Source organism: Tachypleus tridentatus, chromosome 2 (assembly GCF_004210375.1).
Source record: "Tachypleus tridentatus isolate NWPU-2018 chromosome 2, ASM421037v1, whole genome shotgun sequence".
In the NCBI taxonomy this organism is placed as follows: Eukaryota; Metazoa; Arthropoda; class Merostomata; order Xiphosura; family Limulidae; genus Tachypleus; species Tachypleus tridentatus.
In genome coordinates, this window is record NC_134826.1 from 22,622,689 (window position 1) to 22,646,580 (window position 23,892).

At 35.1% G+C, this 23,892-nt stretch overlaps 1 protein-coding gene across 7 annotated transcripts in view; it reads left to right on the forward strand.

The window, feature by feature from the left end:
- FER (tyrosine-protein kinase Fer) overlaps positions 1 to 23,892 on the forward strand; it is a 108,269-nt gene that overhangs the window by 16,080 nt on the left and 68,297 nt on the right. For 2 of the 7 annotated variants that reach the window (XM_076480455.1, XM_076480481.1), the window contains exons 2-3: positions 16,065 to 16,280; positions 20,643 to 20,816. In XM_076480455.1, the coding sequence (XP_076336570.1) occupies positions 16,068 to 16,280; positions 20,643 to 20,816 (387 nt within the window). In that variant the 5' untranslated portion in view covers positions 16,065 to 16,067. Of the gene's footprint in view, positions 1 to 12,745; positions 12,835 to 16,043; positions 16,281 to 18,510; positions 18,570 to 20,642; positions 20,817 to 23,892 lie in introns of those variants that run through there. The other 5 variants (XM_076480464.1, XM_076480471.1, XM_076480498.1 and 2 more) reach the window with 5 other exon arrangements.

Consider the following 23,892-nt stretch of genomic DNA (forward strand, 5'->3'; position numbering starts at 1 on the left):
AAATGCTCCTGAATCACAACCTGTATCTCTTCAATACTGGCTCTTACACTTATTTTCATGCACCCAGTCAGTCATTTATTGCTATAGATCTTTCTATCTGCTCCCCTTTGCTTTTCACTTGTTTTTCTTAGGAGGTTGACATCAATCCATGGGGTAGTGATCATTTTCTTATCATATTTTAAGAGAGATTGGCAGGGGTCAGTGTCACTTGACCCATGTGCCTCAGTGGGAGTTGGACCAGGCCAACTGGCCCTCTTTCGCTGCTTTCTCAGAACTTGATCCTGCCATCTTTTGTAAATCATCGATAGATGATTGAGTAACAGCAGTAACTAACTGTATTGTCCAAGTAACTCCTCAACGCATCCCCAAAACTTTGACATCTTTCCCATGGCATCCTCGCCCTTGGTGGAATTTTGTTTGTTCTATAACATGAAAAGCTCAGAAATGTGTTTGGGGTAAATTTCATAGATATCCCACACTTTCAAACCACATTGCATTTCAACAAGCCCATTTTCAAACCAGAAGGAATCTAAGACTAAATACACCTCCAGCATTTCTTTGACCACCACTTCAAAAGTGATATGGGACAAGATCTGGAAGGTGAGTGGAAAGTATACTTCTGCTTACTCTCTATCTTAATATTCAATGGCAATGCAGTTGCTGATGCTCAGAACATTACCAATACTTTTGGTGAATGTTTCTTTTGTATCTAGCTCTTCAAACTCATCCTCTTCCTTCTTAGCTATTAAAACACAAGTTGAACATCTGCTTCTTTCCTGGTCATCCCTATGACTACAATCACCCTCTTACACTGGTGGAACTCAAACTTGCACTTCATCAATTTGACAATACATCAGTTGGACCTGATGATATACATTATGAGATGCTGCTCCACCTTTCTCTTGCCTCTCTTGCTTTTCTTCTGGCTGTCTTTAATGGATATGGCAGGCGAATGTCTTTCCTGATGCTTGGTGCCAAGCTATTGTACTCCATATTCTTAAACCTGGGAAGGATCCAAAGATTTCTTTGAATTACCATCCCATTGCATTGACAAGTTGTCTCAGTAAGATCTTGGAGAGGATGATTAATGCTCATCTTGTTTGGTTCCTTGAATCAAACAACCTTCTCACACCCACTCAGCATGGGTTCCAAAGGCAACGTTCTACAATGGACCACTTAATTTGCCTTGAAACACAAGTCAGAGAAGCCTTTTTGAACTGACAACATCTTGTTTCTGTTTTTTTGATTTGGAGAAAGCTTTTGATACAGCATGGAGATATGACATCTTGGGAGACCTTCACTCATATGGATTGCATGACAATTTACCACTTTGATAAGGATTTTTTAATGAACCATCAATTCCAGGTCTGCATCAGCTCAACACTTTCCTGTTTTTTTCCCACAGGAACTTGTAGTCCCTTCGGGCTGTGTTCTGAGTGTCACACTTTTCATTTTAAAGATTAATGCCATCAGTGAACAGCTACCCCTACAGTTGTAAATGGTCTTTTCATTGATGGCTTTCCCATCTCATGTCAGTCATCAAACCTGAGGTTTATTGGGCAGCAGCTACAAACTGCAATCAATCATATACTTCAGTGAATCACAGCAAATGGTGATTTCAACTTTCTCTCCCTAAAACTGTTTGTGTATACTTTTGCTGCCAACGGGGTATTCATCCAGATCCAGAACTTTGTATTGATGATGTTGTACTTCCTGACATCCCTGAGGCAAAGTTCTTAGGTCTTATATTTGACTGTAAATTAAACTTTATTTCCCATATCAAGCAACTTCATGTCAAATGTATAAGAGCACTGAACATCCTCTGTGTCTTCTCTTCCACCTCTTGAGGAGTGGATTGACACTCCATGCTTAAAATTTATCATGTCCTTATCTGATCCAAACTTGACTGTGAGTCAATGGTTTATGGTTCTGCCAGAACCTTAGCACTAAAAATGTTGGATCCTATCCACCATCAGGGGCTTTGGCTTTGCACTGGAGCCTTTCGTACTTCTCCAGTTCTAGAGTTTGTATATGGAGTCACATGAACCTCCTCTGTATATTTGCTGTTTGCAACTGTCTCTTATGTATGCTTCCAAACTTTGCTTTTTATTACAGCATCCAACTTGGGGTTGTGTTTTCCATCCTCAGTGGGCCACACTTTTTTATAATAGAAAAATCTGCCATTGTTCCTTTTAGCTTTTGTATCCAGGCACAATCAGAAAAATTGAATCTATCTTTGAATAGTATAGCAGTATCAATGGATCGGCCCCATCTGCCATGGCTAATTACCGTCTCCAACTGTGACCTATCTTTGAGTCATCTGAGGAAGGCCAGTACTCCTGATTGGAAATATTGTTCTTTATTTGCTGAACATCTTTCAAATGATCCATCCATTCCCATAAATATGGATGGTTTAAAATCAGGTGACTCTCTAGGCTTTGCCATGGTATATTACAGTTTGGTTGTGGCACACAGAATCCCTTCTACAGTTTGTGTTTAATGCTGAATTATATGCCATTTCTCTTGCCCTGAGTCATATTGAAACTATGCAGTATATGAATTGTACAATCTATACTGATTCCTTTGGTGTGGATTCCTGTACGTGGTGAGGGGACCTCCGAGGGATGGTTCTGTTCTTTCAGTTTACCTCCTCTGAGATCTAAACATCCACCCACGTGTTTGCTGTGCATGGCAACCCGTGAAGGGGAGGATAGGATCCTGGTGGTTGAGGGGTCCAACCCCAACACACCACTTTGGCCTTGAATCCTGTAGATGGGCAGCCTTGGGGTCACCCCCCTTGGGTCAGTCGGCTGGTTCACTCAGGCTAGGGTCAATCAAGTACCAGTGTTGGATGTTTTCAACTGGTGTTGTGGACATTATATCTGATGCTGGTGTTTGGGTATAGTGCTCACGAAACCCTGGCATTGCTGCAGTGTCCTTGTTTGACAACATAGTATGTCCCCTCGTAGGGCTCCATGGTGGGTGGGGTCAGTGGGCACTGAAATTTCCCTCTCTTTATTATGGATACTTCAATTACAAATCTTAATAAAATAGTGAAAAAATAGTCTTTAGGTAAATGTCCACGTCTTGAAGATTCTGAGCAGCAATCCTCACCATCTGTACCATCTGTTGTATCTTATTTTCCTATATTGCATTCACTTTCAGACAAACCTTTAGAGTAAATGTCTCTCTTTTTCATTCAGAAGGGACTAGAGGGACTTGCTGGCTCTCCAAAGTCAGTAAAGAAGCTTTGAACTGGTGACATATTGGTGAAAACATTCACATTTCAATACAGTGAACTCCTCTTGCATTCAAAGGCAATTGGGGATATACCTATTGAGTTTACACCTAGTGCTACTTTGAATTCATCATGAAGAGTTATTGTTGAGAGGGATTTGAAGAACATCCCAGACTCAATGATTTTCTCTGGTTTCTCCAACCAAGGAGTTTCTGCAGTGAGATGTATATCCACTCGCAAAGGCGGAATTATGATGCTGACCAGTGTCCTCATTCTCAAATCTATGTCACCATGTCAGTCTGTCACCATCAAGGCAGGTTATCTTAATTGCAGAGTACGGCCATACATTCTAAACTCTCTCCGATGTTTCCATGTCAATGGTTCAGTTACTCGAAGACGTCATGTCGTGGTTCCTTGACGTGTGCTCATTGCAGTGGCAAGGACGATGATGCCTACGAGTGTGAAAAGGTCCCTCACTGCATCAATTGCAATGGCTCTTAACCATCCAACTTTCTTTCTTGTCCTAAATGGTTGGAAGAAAAAGAGTGTTTGAAAAATATTCATAACATTACCTATCCCGAGGCTTGAAAATTGCTGTCCACCTCTTCATCTTGGGATGTATGCTGCTGCACTTCATTCCACAACTACTGTGGTAGTGCAGACAGATCTCTCTGTGTATCCTAAAGAATTGTTCTCCAAACAAATGAAAAGTATTTGACCTCCATGGTTAAAAAAGTTGAATCAACTTCAACACCAATCTCTGTCCCTTATATATATTCCACCAAACCCCAAGATCCACATCCTTTGGTTGCAGGTACAGGCATTTCCTTGGATGCATCTTCTTCTCCCATCTCAAGATGCAAAACAATCATTTGCTCACATCCTCAGTTTCTGGAATCCTCTTCCAACAGCAAAGACTGGCCCATTCAACCCAGGGCAGGATCCATGGAAGTTGATAGACCTCTCTCGAATAAGGACAGTAAGGAAAAAAGACGTGGTCATAAACAGAAGGGTTCTCCACTCAAGTTTGCCTACACATAAATAAAAATGGCCACCCTGATACAATGGAACTGTTGAGGGTTACGTTCTAATCTGGATGATGTCAAAACACTGATTGCTACCTACCATCCTGTTTGTCTGTCCTTACAGGAAACATTTCTGAAACCTGTCAATACAGTCAACTTTCATTGGTTTTCTTTATACAGTAATGACAGGCTGTGTGGTGAATGAGTGCATGGAGAGGTGGCACTGTTGATTAATCAGCATGTGCCTATCCTGTCTTTGCCACTTGACATACTCTTGGAGGCCGTAGCCATCTGTGTTTCCTTGGATCATACCATTACTGTTTGTTCTCTCTACCTGTTTCCTTGGGAGAACTGTGATCAGTCAGACATTGATGCTCTCATTGAACAAAGGGGCTTCAATGGATGGAATCCTCTGTGAGGAGGCACTGATATTGATGGGAGGAGTCATTTCTTAGAGTGTGTGCTCTCAGATCACAACCTTTCTCTTTTCAATAAGGTTCTTATACTTGTTTTCATGCACCTAGTCAGTCCTTTACTGCTATTGATTTCTCAATTTGCTTCCCTTCATTATTTTCCCATTTTTCATGGAGGGTTGACAATAATCCACAAGGCAGTGATCATTTAACTATAATCTTGAGAGAGACTGGCCATGGTCATTGCTACCCAACCCACGTGCTCAGGTGAAAGCTGGATTGGGCAAACTGGCCCTCTTTCACTACTCTCGGAGAACTTGATCCCGCCATTGTCTGTAAGCCATCAATTGACAACTGTGTGGCAGCAGTAACTGACTGTATTATACAAGTAGCTGCTCGATGTATTCCTAAAACCTTGACATGTTTTCCATTATATCCTCGTCTGTGGTGGAATCCTGCCTGCTACATGGCATAGAAGGCTCAAACATGAGCCTGGGATAATTTCCATGGATATCCACACTCTCGAATCTCATTGCTTTCCAGCGGGCCCATGCATATGCTAGATGGGTAATATGTCAAAGCCAGAAGGAATCTTGGAATAAGTTCACAACCAGCATATCTTCTACCACCACTTCCAAAGTCATATGGGACAAAATTCGAAAGGTCAGTGGGCAATATAACTGGTCTCCTCTCTTATCTTGCTCTCTGATGGCCAGGAAGTAGCTGATACTTAGAGCATCACTGACACTGTAGGTGAAAGCTTTTGCCAGGTATCTAGCACTTCTGCTCCTTCTTCCACCTTCTTAGCCATCAAGACTCAGGCAGAGCAATCACCTCTTTCCTTTCAAGCTGATTGTCTCTATGACTTTAATCGTCTTTTTACACTGGTGGAACTCAAATTGGCCCTTCATCGGACTAGCAGTACATCGGTTGGACCTGATGATGTACACTATGACATGCTGCGCCATCTATCTCCTGCTTCTCTTGCTATTCTTCTGATTGTTTTTAACAAGATCTGGCAGGAGAATATTTTTCTTGATGCCCGACACCAGGCTATTGTACTATCTTTCTCACAGCTTGGAAGGATCCCAAGATACATTCAAACTACCATCCAATTGCTTTGACAAGCTCTCTCTGTAAGACCTTAGAGAGGATGGTTAATGCTCATCTTACAACCTCCTCTTGCCCACCAGCGTGGGTTCACAACGACAGTGCTCCATCATGGACCACCTGATTCAACTTGACCGCCAATCAGAGAAGCCTTTCTCAAACAACATCTTGTATCAATATTCTTTGACATTGAGAAGGCTTATGATACAACATGGAGGTATGGCATTTTGCATGACCATTTGCCCATTTTTATTAACATTTTTATAATGGACAGAAGATTACGAGTTTGTGTGGGTTCTGCACTTTCCCATTCTTTTCTGCAGGAACTTGGAGTCCTTCAGGGCTGTGTTCTGAGTGTCATGCTTTTCAGTGTAAAAATTAATGCCATCACTGAACAACTCCCTCTCACTGTTGCAAATGGGCTCTTTGTCGACGACTTTCACATCTCATGTCAGTCGTCAAACATGAGGTATATTGAGCGGCAGCTACAGACTGCCCTCAATTGTTTACTGAAGTGGACCACATCAAATGGCTTTACCTTCTCTATCTCTAAAACTGTTTGCATACACTTTTGCTGCCAATGGGGTATTCACCCTGATCCTGAAGTTGTGCTGTCTGTGGTCCCTGAGACTAAGTTCTTGGGGCTTATCCTTGACTGTAAGCTGATTTTTATACCACACATCAAGCAGCTATGGATCAAATTTACAAGAGGACTGAACATCCTCTTTGTCCTCTTTTCCACCACTTGGGGAGCAGATCGACATTCTACACTAAAGATATATTGTGCTCTTATTCGATCGAAACTTGACTATGGATCACTGGTCTATGGCTTTGCCAGACCATCGGCCTTAAAGATGCTTGACCCTATTCATCATCAAGGAGTTTGCCTCTGCACTGGGGCTTTCCACACTTCCCCAGTTACGAACTTATACATAGTCTCATGAACCTTCTTTGCACACCTCTGCTGTTTGCAACTGTCTTTACTATATGCTTCAAAACTTTGTTCCTTACCAAAGCATCTCACCTGGGGTTGTGTTTTCCTTCCTCAATGGGCCATACTTTTTCAGACCAGATGGTCTGCCATTGCTCCTTTTGGCCTTCATATGCAGATGCAGTTGGATGAATTGGATGTGTCCTTGGATAACATTGCTGTATCCATTGGTCAACCCATTCCACCATGGCTGCTTACAGTCCCCAGTTGTGACCAATCTTTAAGTCTTCTGAGAAAAGTAGACACTCCTGATTGGAAATACTGTCTGCTATTTGCTGAACATTTTTCAAACCATCTTTCCATTCCTGTTTATAGGTTTAAAATCATGGTGACCGTGTAGACTCTGCCATGGTTTGTTGTGTGCAGAATCCCTCTACAGCTTCTATGTTCAGTGCTCAAATTGCACTATTTATACTGACTCACTTAGTTCTCTACTGGCCCTGGAATTGCTTTACATTAGTTTTCACTCTGTTTTTAAAGATATTTAAAACTTACTGGCCAATTTCTCTTTAACATCTTCTTCTATTCAGTTTTTCTGGATACTGGGCCATGTTGGTATTCATGGGAACAAGCTTGCCAACACTGCAGCTAAGTTTATCTGCTCTGGCACTGTCACTACTGTACCTGTCCCATAACATGGGCTATGGTCCTGTATTCAAGGCTCGGCTCTGTGCCAACTGGCAGTTGACTTGGAGTGAGCAATGCGAAAACATGTTTTTCCAAATAAAACTCTATATTGGACTTTGGCCATCTTGCTTCTGTAAGGATCAGAAAGAGGAAGTTCTAAATAGACTATGCATTGGTTACAGTTTTTTTAATTCATTGTTATTTTGTTTGTTTTTTTATCTGGAACTGATGCACCAGTGTGTAGTTTGGGTAACACTCAGATCACAATAAGCCACATTTTACTTTCTTGTCATTGTTACAACTGTCAATGATGGCACCATTTTAAGCATGTTCTGTCCCAAGGTTTGTCCATAATGTTAGACAGTGTTATTGGTGATGGTGACACTGTCCACCTTGGTAATGTTTTTTTTAAAAGCCATTAATCTTTTTAATGCTATTTAAGTTTTTAATTTATACATTACACCTTTTTACTGTGGCTCCCTTTTAAAAATCACAGTTCATCTAGTTTGATTTGAAATTAGAAACTGGCTGTAACATTAAATAACTCGAAACCAGGACTGGAAAGGCCAACTTCAGGTGACTGGTGGTGGTTTTGTACCTACCTGTTTGTCTTGCTGGTGAGTTATGCTTGTTACGGTTACACTACAGAAAGTCCTTTACAACTTGAATTACTGTAGTTTTTCTCTTGATGTAGACTAGATGTGAACATTGGTTTTGTGCAATTTTGTTGTTTTTTTAAACTTTGTTTTGTTTTACCTTAATTTCCTTTTATGAATTTTACTAAATTTACTTTTATTAATTTTTTACTGGATGTTTGGTGCAGATAGCCTAGCTGCTTTGTGCCATAAAACACAAAATCAACCAAGTCAACTAACTCTCTATCATATATTTGTTGAGTTATTTTTTTTTTTTGGACACCACGTCATGTTGGTATTTGTGAGAATGAGCTAACTGACAGAGCAGCAAAGTCTATCTATCTACTCTGGATCCATCACAAGCATTCCTGTTCCACACATGGTCTATGGTCCAGTTATCAAAACCCAACTATGCACCAGTTGGCAGTCAACCTGGAATGAGCAATGAAATAATAAACTTTTTCAAATCAAACCTTCTTTAACTCTTTGGCTATCTTGTTTCTGTAAAGATCAAAGGGAGGAAGTTGTTTTTGCTACGCTCTGCATTGGTCACAGTTTTTTAACTTACCACTTCCTTTTTCTGGTACTAATGCACCAATGTGTGGTCTGTGTGGCACTCAAGTCACAATTGTACATATTTTATTATCATGCCATCATTACAACCAAGAATGATGATACCATTTTAAACATATTTTTAAAGTAGGTTTGCCCTTGACATTAGCCAATGTCATAGGTGATACTGGCTGCCTCACTCATGTTTTTACATTTTTAAGAGCCATTGGTCTTGTTAACTTAAGGTTTTTATTGAACTATATACTGTTTTAGTATGATTTCTTTTACACATTTTAATTTTATTTTGACCTGAACCCAGGACTATAAAGGTCAACTTCAGATGACTGGTAGCAAGTTTGAACTTGATGCTTCAGTCTTCCTGGTGGGTCTTAATTTTACATATTTTAGGTATTTTTACTTTAGTTTCCATATACCATTATAGTGTACTACATCTTGTTTGGCACAGATAGCCTAGTAACTTTCTGACAATAAACTTTTATGCAGTACACACTTTGAGTACTTTAGATAAACCAAAAGGTTGTTCATTTCATAAACACTTTAGTGTACAGTCTTGTTATTTTTACACACTTCACATACACAATCAATATAATCTGATGAAGGCCTGCTAGCAAACTGACATGTTCTCCAAAAACACAGGCAGATAAGACCCACAAGTATCTCCATTTTTAAAATACCATTTTATGAAATGCTGTTTATCAGTTTCAGAAGTTTATAATGTAATCACCACCATACAACAATAAGAAATTAAAAAAAAATGATTAAACTCTGACCTTTAGGAAGAGATAAGAAATTCCTAATGATTAAAAGCGTGGATGTCTGTTACATGTTTTTAATATATTTTAGCAAATCTAAAATATCCTGCTTAAGAGAATTGTTTTTGTCAGTCATTTGAAAGTAATTTAATCTTTTGTAAGAGAATGTAGTAAACTTCTTTGTAGAGTAACTGAATTAACAGGTACAGCATACAACACATTTTTTTGCACAAGGTTTTACTGAATACTTGCATTTATAAGAACAATCATGTTTATAATATTTTGATTTAGAAATTAGTATGTGAAAATGCATTTATTGAAGTTTTAAGGCAGTAATTTGTAATTATAAAATTTAAATATCAAAGTAAAAACATTTTTTTATCAGGTAGTGAATAAGTCTCAGGTCAGTGACGTTTTAAAGAGAGAAAGGGAATTATAATTATGAAAGCTCATTGTGTAAACACAAACTATAAATTTTTGGAACTATTACTTGCATGTGGTTTTTAATATTTTTAAGTTACACGTTATGTATATATTTCTTTTAGCTCATATTTGAACTTTATTTTAAAAAATGTTACATTTTTAATATTAAAAACATGGTGTAGAAAATAACAAAGTAAGAACCTTAGTTATGAAGTTCATTTTAGTACGTGTTTTATTAAAGAAAGTGGTATCCACAATTTGATTATAAAAAGCACCAAAGGTGTAGCAAATATTTTTATCAAAAGTTTATTCACACAAATGGATGTTTCAGAATCTATAAAAATGGTAGTAAATTAGAAACATTAATGGTAGTGAAGAGAAAGGTAAAACAACAATGATGCAATAAAAAAGTATCATAGAATAACAATTAGAAAAAATTTAACCAGAAAGAGGAACTTCTATTGTTTAACCAAGTGTAGTGTTGCTGAATAAAGAAAGTTTCTGTGGTTAGTAATTCTATGTCACAGTGATCAGTTGCCAGAATATTAGTTATTTTCTGAGAATGGGTGACTAGTTGCATTACGGTGTGTGAATAGCAGAGAAATTAGGTTGAGAGATGTTTCCAGATTTTGGTACAGTTGCATTAGAGGGACATTTTTTGTATTTACTGCCAGGGAAGTTTTCTGCATTTTTTTGGCTCGTACTTACTGGCTTTAGAAAGTAGGGTTTTGGAATAATCCATTACACTGTCTTCTGTTAAAGCTCTTACTAGATTGAGGTGTGATGAAGACCTGGACACTTTTATTTGTCTTCCAAAAGTAAATTCTCATCCCTTCCCTTCAGTAATTGGAGCACAGGAAACCTTTGCCATTTACTAGTCTCTGGCTGCTAGAGTAGTAGACCATGGAGAATCCTCACCAGGTGGGCTTAGCACAATATGTTGTGAAGTGTTGTGGTGGTAACTATAACTTGTATCTGTTGTGTTCTCATGCAGCCAGAGTCTGTTCAGTTGAATGTTGTTGAGCGTACAAGGTACAGAAAACGTGATCCAGAACTGATGTAGACATCTCTTGCAAACCAGTCTATGCAGTGGAGATGAGGTTAGCACACACTATTTCAAAACCATTCTGCAGATGTAAAGTACCTTTCTGGAATCTGGCTTCTAGATTCTGTTCATTAGAGTATAGGTGAGCACATAGAGAATGGTCCCAATGTGCTCCAACCACACTACTTCTGACTGCTTGTGTTAAAGTGTTCAAATGGTCATGTTCTCATTGCATCTGTTCATGTGACACATGGAGCATATTTGCCTCCATTTCCCCTTGCATTGTAAGAAAATTGTATATGCTCATCAAAACAAGTTGCAGTATCCCATGGGTTTGTTTCTGTGGGATCCGTCATAAGATGTAATACTCCATGGACTTCCATTTTTGATTCTTTTTTGAAGGGAACTTATCTATGAAGGATTTAACACCAGTTTCACCAATTCTATATGGGATTCTAGCTTTTCTTTATGTTGTGGTGAATTATCTTGAAGTTAACATTTTTCTAATCTGGAAATGTATTTTTGAAAGATACATCTTCCCACATCCTTCTTGTAATCCACACTTCTGGAGCACATAGTGTCTTGTTTCATTAATTGTAACAAGTGGAAGTGTAGAGGAAGAGTTAATGCACATGGAGATGTTGTAACCTTCCTGTTGGTGGAAGGCTTTTTTGTGTTATAATATCAGACATCTGCAGTATATGATAAAACACTTGAAATTAAGTGGGAGTTGCCTTACAACTAGTGGAAACTCATAGGTAGATCTCCTAGGAAGATAGCTTTTATTTGTTTGGAGATGAATATTTATTGGTAATATATTTTCAGATTAGGAAAATGTTAACTTCATTTAGTCACTTTTATGACATGATTAAATTTTGATTAATCAGCAGTTTCATCCAACAGTAATTGTTGTAATCAAATATTGATAGATTGAGTTATTTGCCTAAGTTTTGTAAACTTGCACATTTATCCTTTTTGTGCTCTAATTATGCCTTACCTTCATTATCTAAGCATGTTTCTGATGTGTTAGCACACTATGAAAGATTCTTTTAATACCATGAATGTTTCAGGTTATAGCTTAGAAGTGTGTTCTTTCAGAGTTTAAATTTAGTTGCACTTTGGTACACTATTATACTTTACTGTTAGTTTTTAGTGAGCTGCTTTCCAACCAATCAAATTAAGGAACAACATATCTGCAAACTAATATCACACAAACCAGCAGTGTCATTCAGTTACTTCGAGTATGATGAATCAATAGTTTGTGTTATAGCACAGTGTTAACAACAAAGGATGTGAAAATTCCAGGCTTAAATATTTCAAATTGATGGTATTATATTTATTTATAAGCTTGCAATTCTAAGAACTTTTTAGTTCTAAAATAGCTTCATGTAAATAATCAATTCTAAAAATCACAATGAATCAGCTACTACTTTACAGTAACATCTGCATAGGGTTAAAAATTTGTAGGTAGGATGACGTTGATTAACTATTACATTCATGAGAATATCCGAACCTTAAATATCAAACAGTGAGTATAGCAACACGAGTTAATTAGTAATCTAATTTTTGTACTTAAAGCATTTCTTCTGTTTTTAATACTGCTATTTATAATTAATACATAATCTCTTGGAATAAAGTGTAAGCCTAGAATATTTTTAAGCAGTTGAATTTTGTGTTGTTTTTTTTACACGTATTGACCAAGTATTTATTTCTTAATAGAAAAATTACCTAAGTGCATTAGAAACTAATACTTATCATTATGACCTGCAATATTTTTGTTAATAGTGTTTTTTAGCTGTAAACTTTATTTGAAATCTTATCATTTGAATCTGACACTAATGTGTTACTATACAATATATACTTGTAGTTTCTTGTGTTGTAATATCCACATTTGTCCAAACTTGTAATTACAGTAATATTGCATTTGGAGGGCAGTTTTTTTCCTGACAAGCAGGGCATGAAGTGTTTCTGTAGTTAAAGAAGTTCCTGTTTATGAAACTGGGTAAGCAGGAAGTACAAATATTCAAAGAAAAGTGGCATACTTAAAGTAAACATTTTGTAGATAAATATCACAAAATATCACACTATATTTTTGCACTTTTCCTCAATATATTTGCATTTCTTTCAGGTGTAGCACCCATACCCAGCTTAGCCACTGGTAGTCAAAGTTGATGTATATATTCTTCTTTTGATCCATTTGGATCAAGGAAACTGTTTTCAGCTATTAATGGACATAGTTTGTTGCTGTCTCTCAAAAAAAACATTATGATAATATATTAATCAGCACGGGGAAATGTATTATTAAGTATGGTTGGGGTAATAATGGAAACATTTGTCAGTTTATGTTGGGTGAATGCAAACTTAAGCAACCTTATCTACTTTTCCAAACAAGTGGTAATAAATTTAATGCCTAAAGCTATTTTAGAAAACTATGGCAATTTAACATTTGAATATTTAAGTTAAGAGTTTGCTAATTGGTAATTATCCCAGGAAACAAAATGTAGTTTATTTAAAGGTGGTTGTCTGAGACTGGAAATAAACTTGAGTTGAAGTTGTGGCATATTAAAGAAAATACATTGTATCAGGCAAAATGTGCCATCTGTCAATTTAAACCAAATTCGACAGCAATGGACTTAAGTTCGTTAATATGTATCAGGATTGTATCATAAAAAAACCAGCAAAAATACTAAGTTCCTTCTTTCACCAAATCAGACAAAATTCAGAAGTTTAACCAACCACTGGTACTTCAAAGGAAAGTACAAGTAAAGAGTTTGAAAGAGTAAGAACTTCTAATCATTTATTTCATACCTTTGACTATAAAAGATAAATCCACAACTTTGGCTTACACTGTACTAAGAGAGAATACTTTGTATGCAGAAGTTATGTGAGCAGCAAACTTTGTATTGTTCAACATGAGATTCAGAGCTAGTGATGGCATTGCTTAAACTTTCAAATGCCTAGTAGTGTACAATTGTAATGACCAGAACAAAACTATCTTACCTACTGTTAGATGGTTTGGGTTCAGTTTTTACTTCTGCTGGGCTGTGTGATGTAAAACATTTAAATACATTTTTCATTGCAGTATGATGAAACAACTCAGGCCTAAGTAAAGAAACAAAGACCTTTTTATCAATGTTCTGTTACAGATGCAGAAGTTTTATTTAAACAGTTGATGCGTGAAGAGAATGTTATAACATAAGATATGAGTGGAAAGTGCACCAAATAAGACATGGAAAGGATGGATCATTTCTAGAGGGAAGTCTTCTTAAAAAAAGCTTCATTTCTAGAGGGAAGTCTTTTTGAAAAAAGCTTAACAGTATAAACGTAAAATATAGATTTCTGCATCCTTGTCAATGAGACATTAGTATTGCCCCATGGACATGCAGATGTGGAAAAAAATTTGTGTGTAAACACAAAATGTTATCATCAAAGACAGAATTTCCATGGGAGAGAAAACTGAAGGATGTAAGAATTGTCAAGGACATGGTAAAGGTTTCAGGTTCTTACTAGCTGTCAGCCCCATAAAATTATACACAGTTGTGAAGTGTTAAGATATGCTGTAATAATTTGTAGCAGGTACAAATAAGATGAAGAAATTGCTAAAATAAGAGAAGCAGAGAAAAGATTGAGTTTGAGAAGAAATGTAAAAGATGAAGGTAAGAACAATAGAAACAAAAACATTGTTCCATTCTTGACATGTAGAAATAATTGTTGAGGAAGAAAACTAGTTCCGATGAAGCTAACAGGTATGGAAGAAATGGTTAAAGGTAGAAACGGCAAGCTGACAAAAGTGGTAGTAAACAAGTACTGATTATAATAGCTACAGTCATAGCAAGGACAGCTCAAGAAAAAAGGAAAAATTACATTAAAATCAAGTGATGGTTGAACAGTAAAAGGGACAACTATTGGAAAAAACATTGGGCAAAATGGCCAGTAATAGTAAATTGTCATTTATAGGAAAGAAACATTAAAATAAATGTTATTCTCCATTACCAAATGATGAAGAAAATACAGAGCTTAGTTTGTCACCTCATGCAATCCCAACAAAGTAAAATAGGCAAAGTGTCTTTGTTCCAGTCCCAAATATATTCAGTATATAAGTCATTGATTTGCTTTTGACTGTTGTAAGCAGTCTGCCACATCTAGTCATTGTTTAAGATTATTACAGTATTAATACTCATTGTGTATTATTAGTACATCAAGTCTCAGAAAGAATTATGTTTTAGTGTCACTATCATTTTATTTCTAGTGCTACATCTTTCTATACTGAAGCAATTTCACACATCACCATTGTTCAGGTAGTATAGATAAAGTGTTGTGTATCTTTTTAAATGAAATATTCACATTTTTATTTAAAGGATTTATCACAATTAGATGATATGACAACCTGTAATTTAAGTTTAATATACCAATTACAAAACAAAGGGACTTGTTTTTCAAAACTACGTTCATTGTATTTCTGTTAAATTTGTATTGTCATGGATACATCTAATTATTGTCTAAGATGGTAAAGATAAAAGTTAGAAGTGAGGGTTGGTAATTTTTTAATCAAATTTTTGTTTAAAACTAGTATAGATGTGCCTCCTATATTTTCATGTATTTTTAGCTTTGAGTTTAAAAAAAAATTATATTATCATCAGCAAAAGTCATTTGATAACTCGAACAACTAATAATATTCAGTTGATTGTGTATATAAGCATATAATATTAATATAATAGTAAATTTGTGAAAAGATTCATTAAAATAATGAAATGGTTTTATTTTGGGGAACATAGTAAATGTTTCTACTGAGTATTGGTTCGTTTTTTTCTATACCTGAGTAAAATATATTTATTTCTTTGTTTTTGTTACAGTATTTTATAAATTTTGTTTTGCTCAAGCATTATTATATAGGTAAGTGATTTATGAACATAGTAACAGAAACTTGTATATAATTTGATTGTAATATTTTTATTATAATTACTGAATGTAAGCTGTTCAATGCACTTGTATGTGTGTTCGTACCATATCTCATACTTTTATTCTGTTGTTCGTGAATGTCCAAATATATATAATTGTTCATACATAGGTATATGCTTTGCAAAATTTAGTTTTGTGAATTTTAAAACCATTAGGTCTTTGTGTCCTTTATTTGTAATTGCGTAATTTGTGTGTAAGCCACAGAAATATTGTATATAATTCTTATTATTATATCTATGATAATTAGAGCAGAACCCTTATTTTTATGTTCAGTAAATGGGATTTGCTTCTGAACTACAAGGCAAGACTTCCCACGAAGCCCTTATTAACTTACAAGATGCAGAACTTAGATTGCTTGAAAACATGAGACGATGCATCCAACTTAGAGTAAAGTGTGACAGAGAATATGCAGTGGGGTTGAGCTCTCTCAGTCTTTTAGGACAAAAAGTGGAAGAGAACCATGAACTAAGTGGAAGTCAGATTGGTGAGGTTAGTCTGAAAATATTTTGTTTTTTAAGTTTACACTTATAATTACTTTTCAAGTAATTTTATTGATCAAAAGTTGTAGTGTAGTGAGTAATGTTACACGAAAATATAACCAAGTCGTGCCAAAACATTAATTGTTACTCATTATAAATTTTGGGAACAGTTTAAATGAAATAGTTCTAAAACATAAACATGTAGGCAAAACAATGGTTAAAATGTGTATCGTATAATTAAATAACAGATTTAAGGCAACATTTGACCCATGTAATATAAGATGTATTATTTTTTTTATTTTTAATATTAAGATGTATTCCAATAGTTCGTTCATTGTTTAATATCTGATTTACTCTCTTGCTGCTGTTTTAAAAACCATTTGATACTATGAAATGTTTGGAGTGTTAAGTTTTTTAATGATCGTACTTGATTTGCTAATTTTACTTTGCTTCAGACTTGCTGGATGTGCATGAAAAATTACCTACTTGTTTAATAACAAATTTTACTGGAAACTGTCTGTTCAAATTCATTTGTGTTTAAAAATTCAGACTTTGATCTACATTATGTGCTTATTACCATTAGACAAATTTAGGAATGAACAAAGACATTGATTTTCTTCTTGTTTTATAATGTAATGTTAAACTTTCTCTTCTTTCAAGTAGTTTGTCAGGCTAACATTTACAATATTTTGCATGTTGAATATGTATTTAGCGTATAACCCTAACTAACAATAACCTACAAGTAGTATTTCTGTTAAAATTATAGCAAAACTAATTTGCAGATCTGTTACATTACCACATTTGTGCTCATAATTTTATATTTTTTTTTACTGAATTCAGTTGGTAGTTGTTTCATTTGAGTATTATATCTAATAACAAACATATGGGTAACATTGTGCTATTCCAGTATAGACAAAAATTAATGTTCATTAAATCACATGTTCATAAGTGTACATTTGCATCAACTGCTTTTTAGTTAAGACATTTAAGCCTTTATTTGTTTTATACTTTATGATGGTGAGAATTTATTCCAAAAATGCATATTATATAACAAGGTGTATTTTTATGTAACCGTCTTTACCCTATGACTTGTTTTGGTGTTGTTCATTACTGATGAGGTCCACATATTTGTATCATATTGGATAGCTTTATATTTTTGCTTGTTGTAAAATTCAGAGTAAAGACCCTGACCAAAGAATTTGGATAAAATACACAGGGAAAAGTATATAATGGTAATTAGTGTGATTCAGTACAATGTAAGGTTTATCTGTAGTATTTAGTTTGATTTGTTATTAGGGACACTATAAAGAAAAAAGTTGGACTCGCAAGTAACTTGGTGTGGAAATAGGAAAATGTCTTTAGATACTTAGTGGTACCTAATCACTGTGTTTCATGACATAAATCAAAATCTAACTATTTCAATGTGACATTTCTAGAAAAGTGTATGGAAAAAAATGAACTTTCACTTTGGAACTCTCTCTGGACAATGTTACTTTAGGCATATAATTAAAATTGAGGGTAACTTGATGGTAATTGATATGAGTAATTAGCATATAATTAAAATTGAGGGTAGCTTGATGGTAACTGTGATGAGTAATTAGCATATAATTAAAATTGAGGGTAGTTTGGTGGTAATTGTGATGAGTAATTAGCATATAATTAAAATTGAGGGTAGCTTGATGTTAATTGTGATCAGTAATTAAATTAAAAATTGTTCACCCATGCTTGGTGCACGAAAAATTTAGTTATCAAAAAAACAAGTATAATAACTTCTTTAGTTTGATAAAGATAAGTAGGGATCAATACATACATAACCTAACTATAGATATAAAATGTTTTAATGCTACAAAATGTATTTAAATGTTATCCCTACTCCATATCACTAATAATGCTAGTTCAAACCAAAAGAGGGATGGATATTGACAGTATAAAGTCTCTGGTTTGTGCCAGGTCTGCTTTGGATGTAAAAAAAATGCTTTTTTTTCAGCATTTTAAATTTTGTTGGAAAAAAAAATTATGATGTATTTCCTGGGAAGAAAGTAACCTACACCCATAGCTGTAGGCAAGTGATGCTTATTTGACAGTTTCATAATTTTTGCCTGATTATCAAAACCCTTGCTTTAAAGGATTTTGTAATCCTACGATATCTTTTGTATCAATTGTTAAAAAGATTTTTTAAGAAACAACCACAATATTGGCACGTATTAGTATTTATATCACGTTTTTCTTTATCTTGGCAGGTTGGAACATAAAATAGGCCATTTCGATCTTCCTATGGTCAACTGATGCTAACTATCTTGTGAGCAATATTTTGTTTAAGTTTTAGGCCTAAGTCAGGTTTAGTTTGAGGAAAATTGGGTAACAGGCAGGCTTTGGCAACATGTAAATATCTGTGTGGCTCAGATCAGATTACTGCTAGGCACTTAAATTTATAGAATTTTGGTCCATGCAGACCTTTTTATATATGTATGTGTAGTTTACCCCTTTTACTATTATAAATTTTATAAATGCACATGAAGACAAAACTAAAAGTGAGTTATTCCAGTGGTGTAAGATACCTAAGCTCTCTCTCTCTCTGATACAGTTTTTCTGTGTCAGTGAAATAGCTATTGCTTTCTTTTTTAGGTATCAAATATTGTAATATCTTAAATACTAAAAGCCTTAATCACATTGGTGCTTCAATATCATTGTAGACTATTTAGTTTAGGGTATCATAATCTAAAATGTAATTATACACCATTAGCCATGCTATTGCTGGGAATAGCTTAAATTATATTACTGTAAGCACAATATAGAAAACTGTTGTGAATTAAACTAATTAAACATTTTTTTATTGTAAAATCATTGTATCTTTATTTGATCAGTGCCTGTACTTAATTTGCAATTTATTAATTTGTTTCTCCTGCACACTTCACACTTCTTGGTTCAAATGTTTTTTTTTTAAATGTGGTGGGTAAATATTTTTCGTTAGTACAACAAAATTAATTGGTATATTAATGTTGAAGGCAAAATATTAGAATTATATTTATTGCACTGTATTTAATAATCAATTTAACTGGCATTCACTTTTTCTTGTTGTATACACGCATCAGTAATTACACGATTTATATATTGATGTTTAACACTAATTTAGTGCTAGAGCAGGAAAGTGACATAGACTTTGATAATAGTTAAACTTTCAACTATAGCTGGCAAATATTTTAAATTGTTGCATTTTATTCCAATAAAGGCATATAAACTGGATTGATTAAAGGTTTCTTGTTATGCAAAAAATTTATAAACACTTTGATGTTTGCTTGTTTCTAAACCATTTCTTTTTGTTGTGTCAGTGCATTAAAAAAAAGCTTCCACTTTTATTTTTGAGCTAGTTTATAGGTCTATTAGTTTTAAGATTTGTTTTGATAAATTCTCCAATGATGAGTTAAGTAATAGGGAAAAAAATGCAGAAACTATTAAAATGGATATTTTTATTGTAATGCACCCAGTTGGCACAATTTTCAAACAAGCAGATATATTTTGTATTTTTTGAATGTTTAATTTGGAAGATGTAACACATCTTGCTAGGGTTGAACTATAAGCAGAAACATAAATTGTTTAGGGAAGTGAACTGGTTGATTTTGTGTGTGTGGCTTTTATATATGGCTTTCTTTTTTGTTTTTTTCATTAAGTTATATTATTAATCAATGTTTTAGCTTAATTAAAAATTTATTTTTTAGTGCAAATGCTGTCTTTAGTTGTATGAAATGAATATGTTAACCTGTGGATGACCTAGAAAGGTCAAAACATAGTTCTCTGCTTATAAATAAGTGTTAATACCAGCTGTTCTGACACATTTTTATTTCAAGTGGGTTTCTTGTCATCAAGAGTTTTTTGAATGTTTATTTTGGAAGACACAACAAGTCTTGCTAAGGTTGAACTATAAGCAGAAACATAAACTGTTAGGGAAGTTAACTGGTTTATTTTTTGTTTGTTTGTTTGTTTTGAATTTCACGCAAAGCTACTCAAGGGCTATCTGTGCTAGCCGTCCCTAATTTAGCAGTGTAAGACTAGAGGGAAGGCAGCTAGTCTTCACCACCCACTACCAACTCTTGGGCTACTCTTTTACCAACGAATAGAGGGATCGACTGTCACATTATAATGCCCCCATAGCTGAAAGGGCAAGCATATTTGGTGCGATGGGGATGCGAACCCACGACCTTCAGTTTACGAGTCGCATGCTTTAACACACTTGGCCATGCCGGGCCGATTTTTTCTTTCTTTCTGTTTTATATTATTTATCAACTTTTTAGCTTAATTAAAAATGTATTTCTTAATGCAAATGCTGTCCTCGGTTGTATGAAATGAATACATTAGTTGATGTTTTTGTTCTAAGGCATGGAATAGTATTTTATCGGAAGCTGAAGCTTGGAGTAACCTGATACAACAGAATGCGGATCATTTGGGATCACACACCTTAGACTGTGTGAATAGTCTTATTCTTGAAAAACGGGCTCTGAGAAAGCATTTCACAGAGGAATACGGCAGACTACACGGGGAACTAATCAAGGTACTGTTATACAGTACGCATTTATGTAACTGTTAATGATGTATGTTGTTGAAATGTACTTGGATAGGATATGTGATCTTTGTTCACATATTGATGACTCTAAAGAAGATCTGTTAGTTTGTTAAACATGTATCTTCTGTTTAAGTATGAATTTGAAATATTTCTTTATTACTTGTGTATTAAAAAGAAAAGCATGTGGGAAGCAGAAATACCATTGATCACAGAAGCATATCTTAACAGAAGTTGTAATTTATGCTAATTGATTCTTTGGGTCAGCAATTGGGAATGATAATTTGTACATTGTTGGTTCTCTTTTTTATTTGCCTTTTTTTCAATTAATTGAGAACTATCTTCATTTGGCATACTAGGTGGGATTGGTTTAAATAGCACTGTGGATTGTAACAGGTGTGCATGCTGTATAATGAAGCATTTCAAATGTAATTGAAATAGTCTGTGTGAAATTACATCTCATCCCAGATTCTTTTAAAGATTGTATCTGAATTTTATTTGATATCAAGTTTTGGTTCTTCCTTGCTGTAGTTCTATACAAGAAGAAACCTATTTAAAACAAGAAAAACTACAATACAGACTCTTAAAAGAAGCTCAGAATGATTGTGCAGTGATGAACAGATTTCTAACAAATTGCTTGTAGTGGCACAGCAGTATGTGTGAAAAGTTGTAATGCTAAAATTGGGTTTTGATACTCGTAGTGGGCACGGGTAATCAATTATGTAGCTTTGCACTTAACTGAAACAAATACTAATAAATTCTTCATCAGTTATGGTTCCATGAATACACTTGAACTTTTCCCATTTTCAGTTTAATAATAAGTGATAAAGCCTTGTGCCTTTCTTAAATACTATATATTGGTCAGAGCTAAAAATTTCAATCAGCACATAATCAAAAGGAAATAATAATAATAAAGGAACATGTTTTCTCATTGGCTGTTGAACATGGATCAAGACAAATCATCACACCAATCAGGCCAACAAAGCAAAGATTCATATTCATATATTGTTACTGAGATCACTCGTTGCATATCTGTTGTATATCTCTTGTTTTTACATTATTTTAAAACATTTTCTTAGTTTACACTACAGATCCACCAAGTGAGCAACGTTTGAAATACCTAAAAACCTTGTTAATCAACTCCACAGTTCTAAGCAATTTTGTTTATTTTAAATGTGAAAGAAAAAAACTTAATAGGACCATTAAAAGGATGTAGTAATATTAATATATTACATCACAATACTATATTTATAGCTACGATTGTCCCTTAATGTGAGGGTTTTGGGTTCAGTTTCCATTGATATCAGACATGAAATGTTATCCTGCTGCATTTAACTGTACTCCTTTGTTGTTATTCGAAAGGATGGCAAGTGGCTAGTTGGTTTTTCTCTTTCTCTTACTGATATTACTTTTCATGCTGAGAGATTTGCCTTTCAGTTGCAAAAAGAGATGACTATGCCTTTGGCCCCCACGTTTATTGGTTCAGCTTACTTTGGTTTATCATCACCAGGAGGAGGCCTACTCAGATTCTCTGAAGATGGGCTCCATTTTGAGCCTTTGGGGGTCTAGATTGGAATATGTGATTACTTTAAATATATCTGTTTTCTTGTGCTTGTTGGCATGTGGACATCATTGGTCAGAATTGTTTATAATTCACATAAATAGGATTTTTTATCATTTGACTTGTTTTACCCTGATATGCCTTTTCTTTCCAAGACACTGGCAGTTAAGGAAGTAAAAAGGTGCTTTTACCTGTCCATTTGACAGCCATTTCTCACTTTTATAACTGCTCAGATCCTGATCATTCATTATGTTCTGTCAGAGCCCTCAAGTGTTATATGGCTTGTATTAACTCATTTTGAGGTTCTAGGAACTGATTGTTCATTCATTGGTATCCTTGTATTTCCTGTGACTTTTTTCCCATTATCCTCATAAGATGGTTTTGTAAATTGATTCACATAGCCTATAGTGCATTATTGTTATGGGAGAGAAATCTTTTGCATGTCACATCTCACCAAATTCATCATATTTCTATATCATTAGTTACCTGGTTGAATTGCCCTTTGGAAGACTGTGTGAGTTGCTACTAATACTTTTCTTTTCATTATTTGCATAATCTGGCAGTTTCCTCTTCTAAGGGTTATTTTTAGTACATTTTGTAGCTATTTGACCACCACAGGTGAATGATTGAGGAAAATGTATACTCTTTTTATTTCTAGGGTTCCTTTATTTTTCATCTGATTCTGCTTTGTTGGAAGTGTTGCCCATGTAGATGCACTCTCTCTTCTTAGTTTCCCACTAGTGATCACTTTCAGTATAATTATTACAGGCTCTTGTCAAAATTGGGTATTCCATAAGACCTATGTATCTACTGGATTGTATTACCTTATGAGCTGCCACTTATGACAATCATGAGTAAAGCTATAGGGGACCCTTTCTGTCCCTACCAATCTTCAGGTTGAATAAATCAGGATTGGTGTGCTTTTAAACATGAAGGAAACTTGCAGTTTCTTGAGCACTGGTCTTCAGGACTGTCCAATGCATTTTACTCTCAAGACTCCTGTAGTGGAGCTTAGGAGTCCTTATTACCTATAATTTACAGCCACTTGGTCGGCAGGCAAAGGCTTTTCCTCCAAAGCATTTTATTGCATTCTCCACTATCAGAGAAGAGGGTAAATTGGGGGTCCTCGTACTAGGGTTCCAGAATGTCTTTCTCAGATGTTTGTAGGACTTGCATCAACCTCTGTGGGAGCCTACTCACAAGTGATTCAGATTTAACATAAAGCTAACCAGTTGGTGAGTGCATGGTCCTAGTCTTTGATGTATGTTGGTTTAGTACATTGTTCATTGAAGGTGGTCCACTATTTCATCAATTTTGAACAAGAAGTGATCCCATCCTAGGTTTTTGGTTGAGCAAAGGTTTTACACCTTCTCCATAATTCCTTCCAGGAGCATGCAGAATACTTCTTGTCCACTTGACTGGGGAGTGAGGGGAAATGTCCTTACTTCCAAACCAGATGAGTTCTGTTCCTTTGGTTTGGTACGACATGCACAATCTCATCATTAA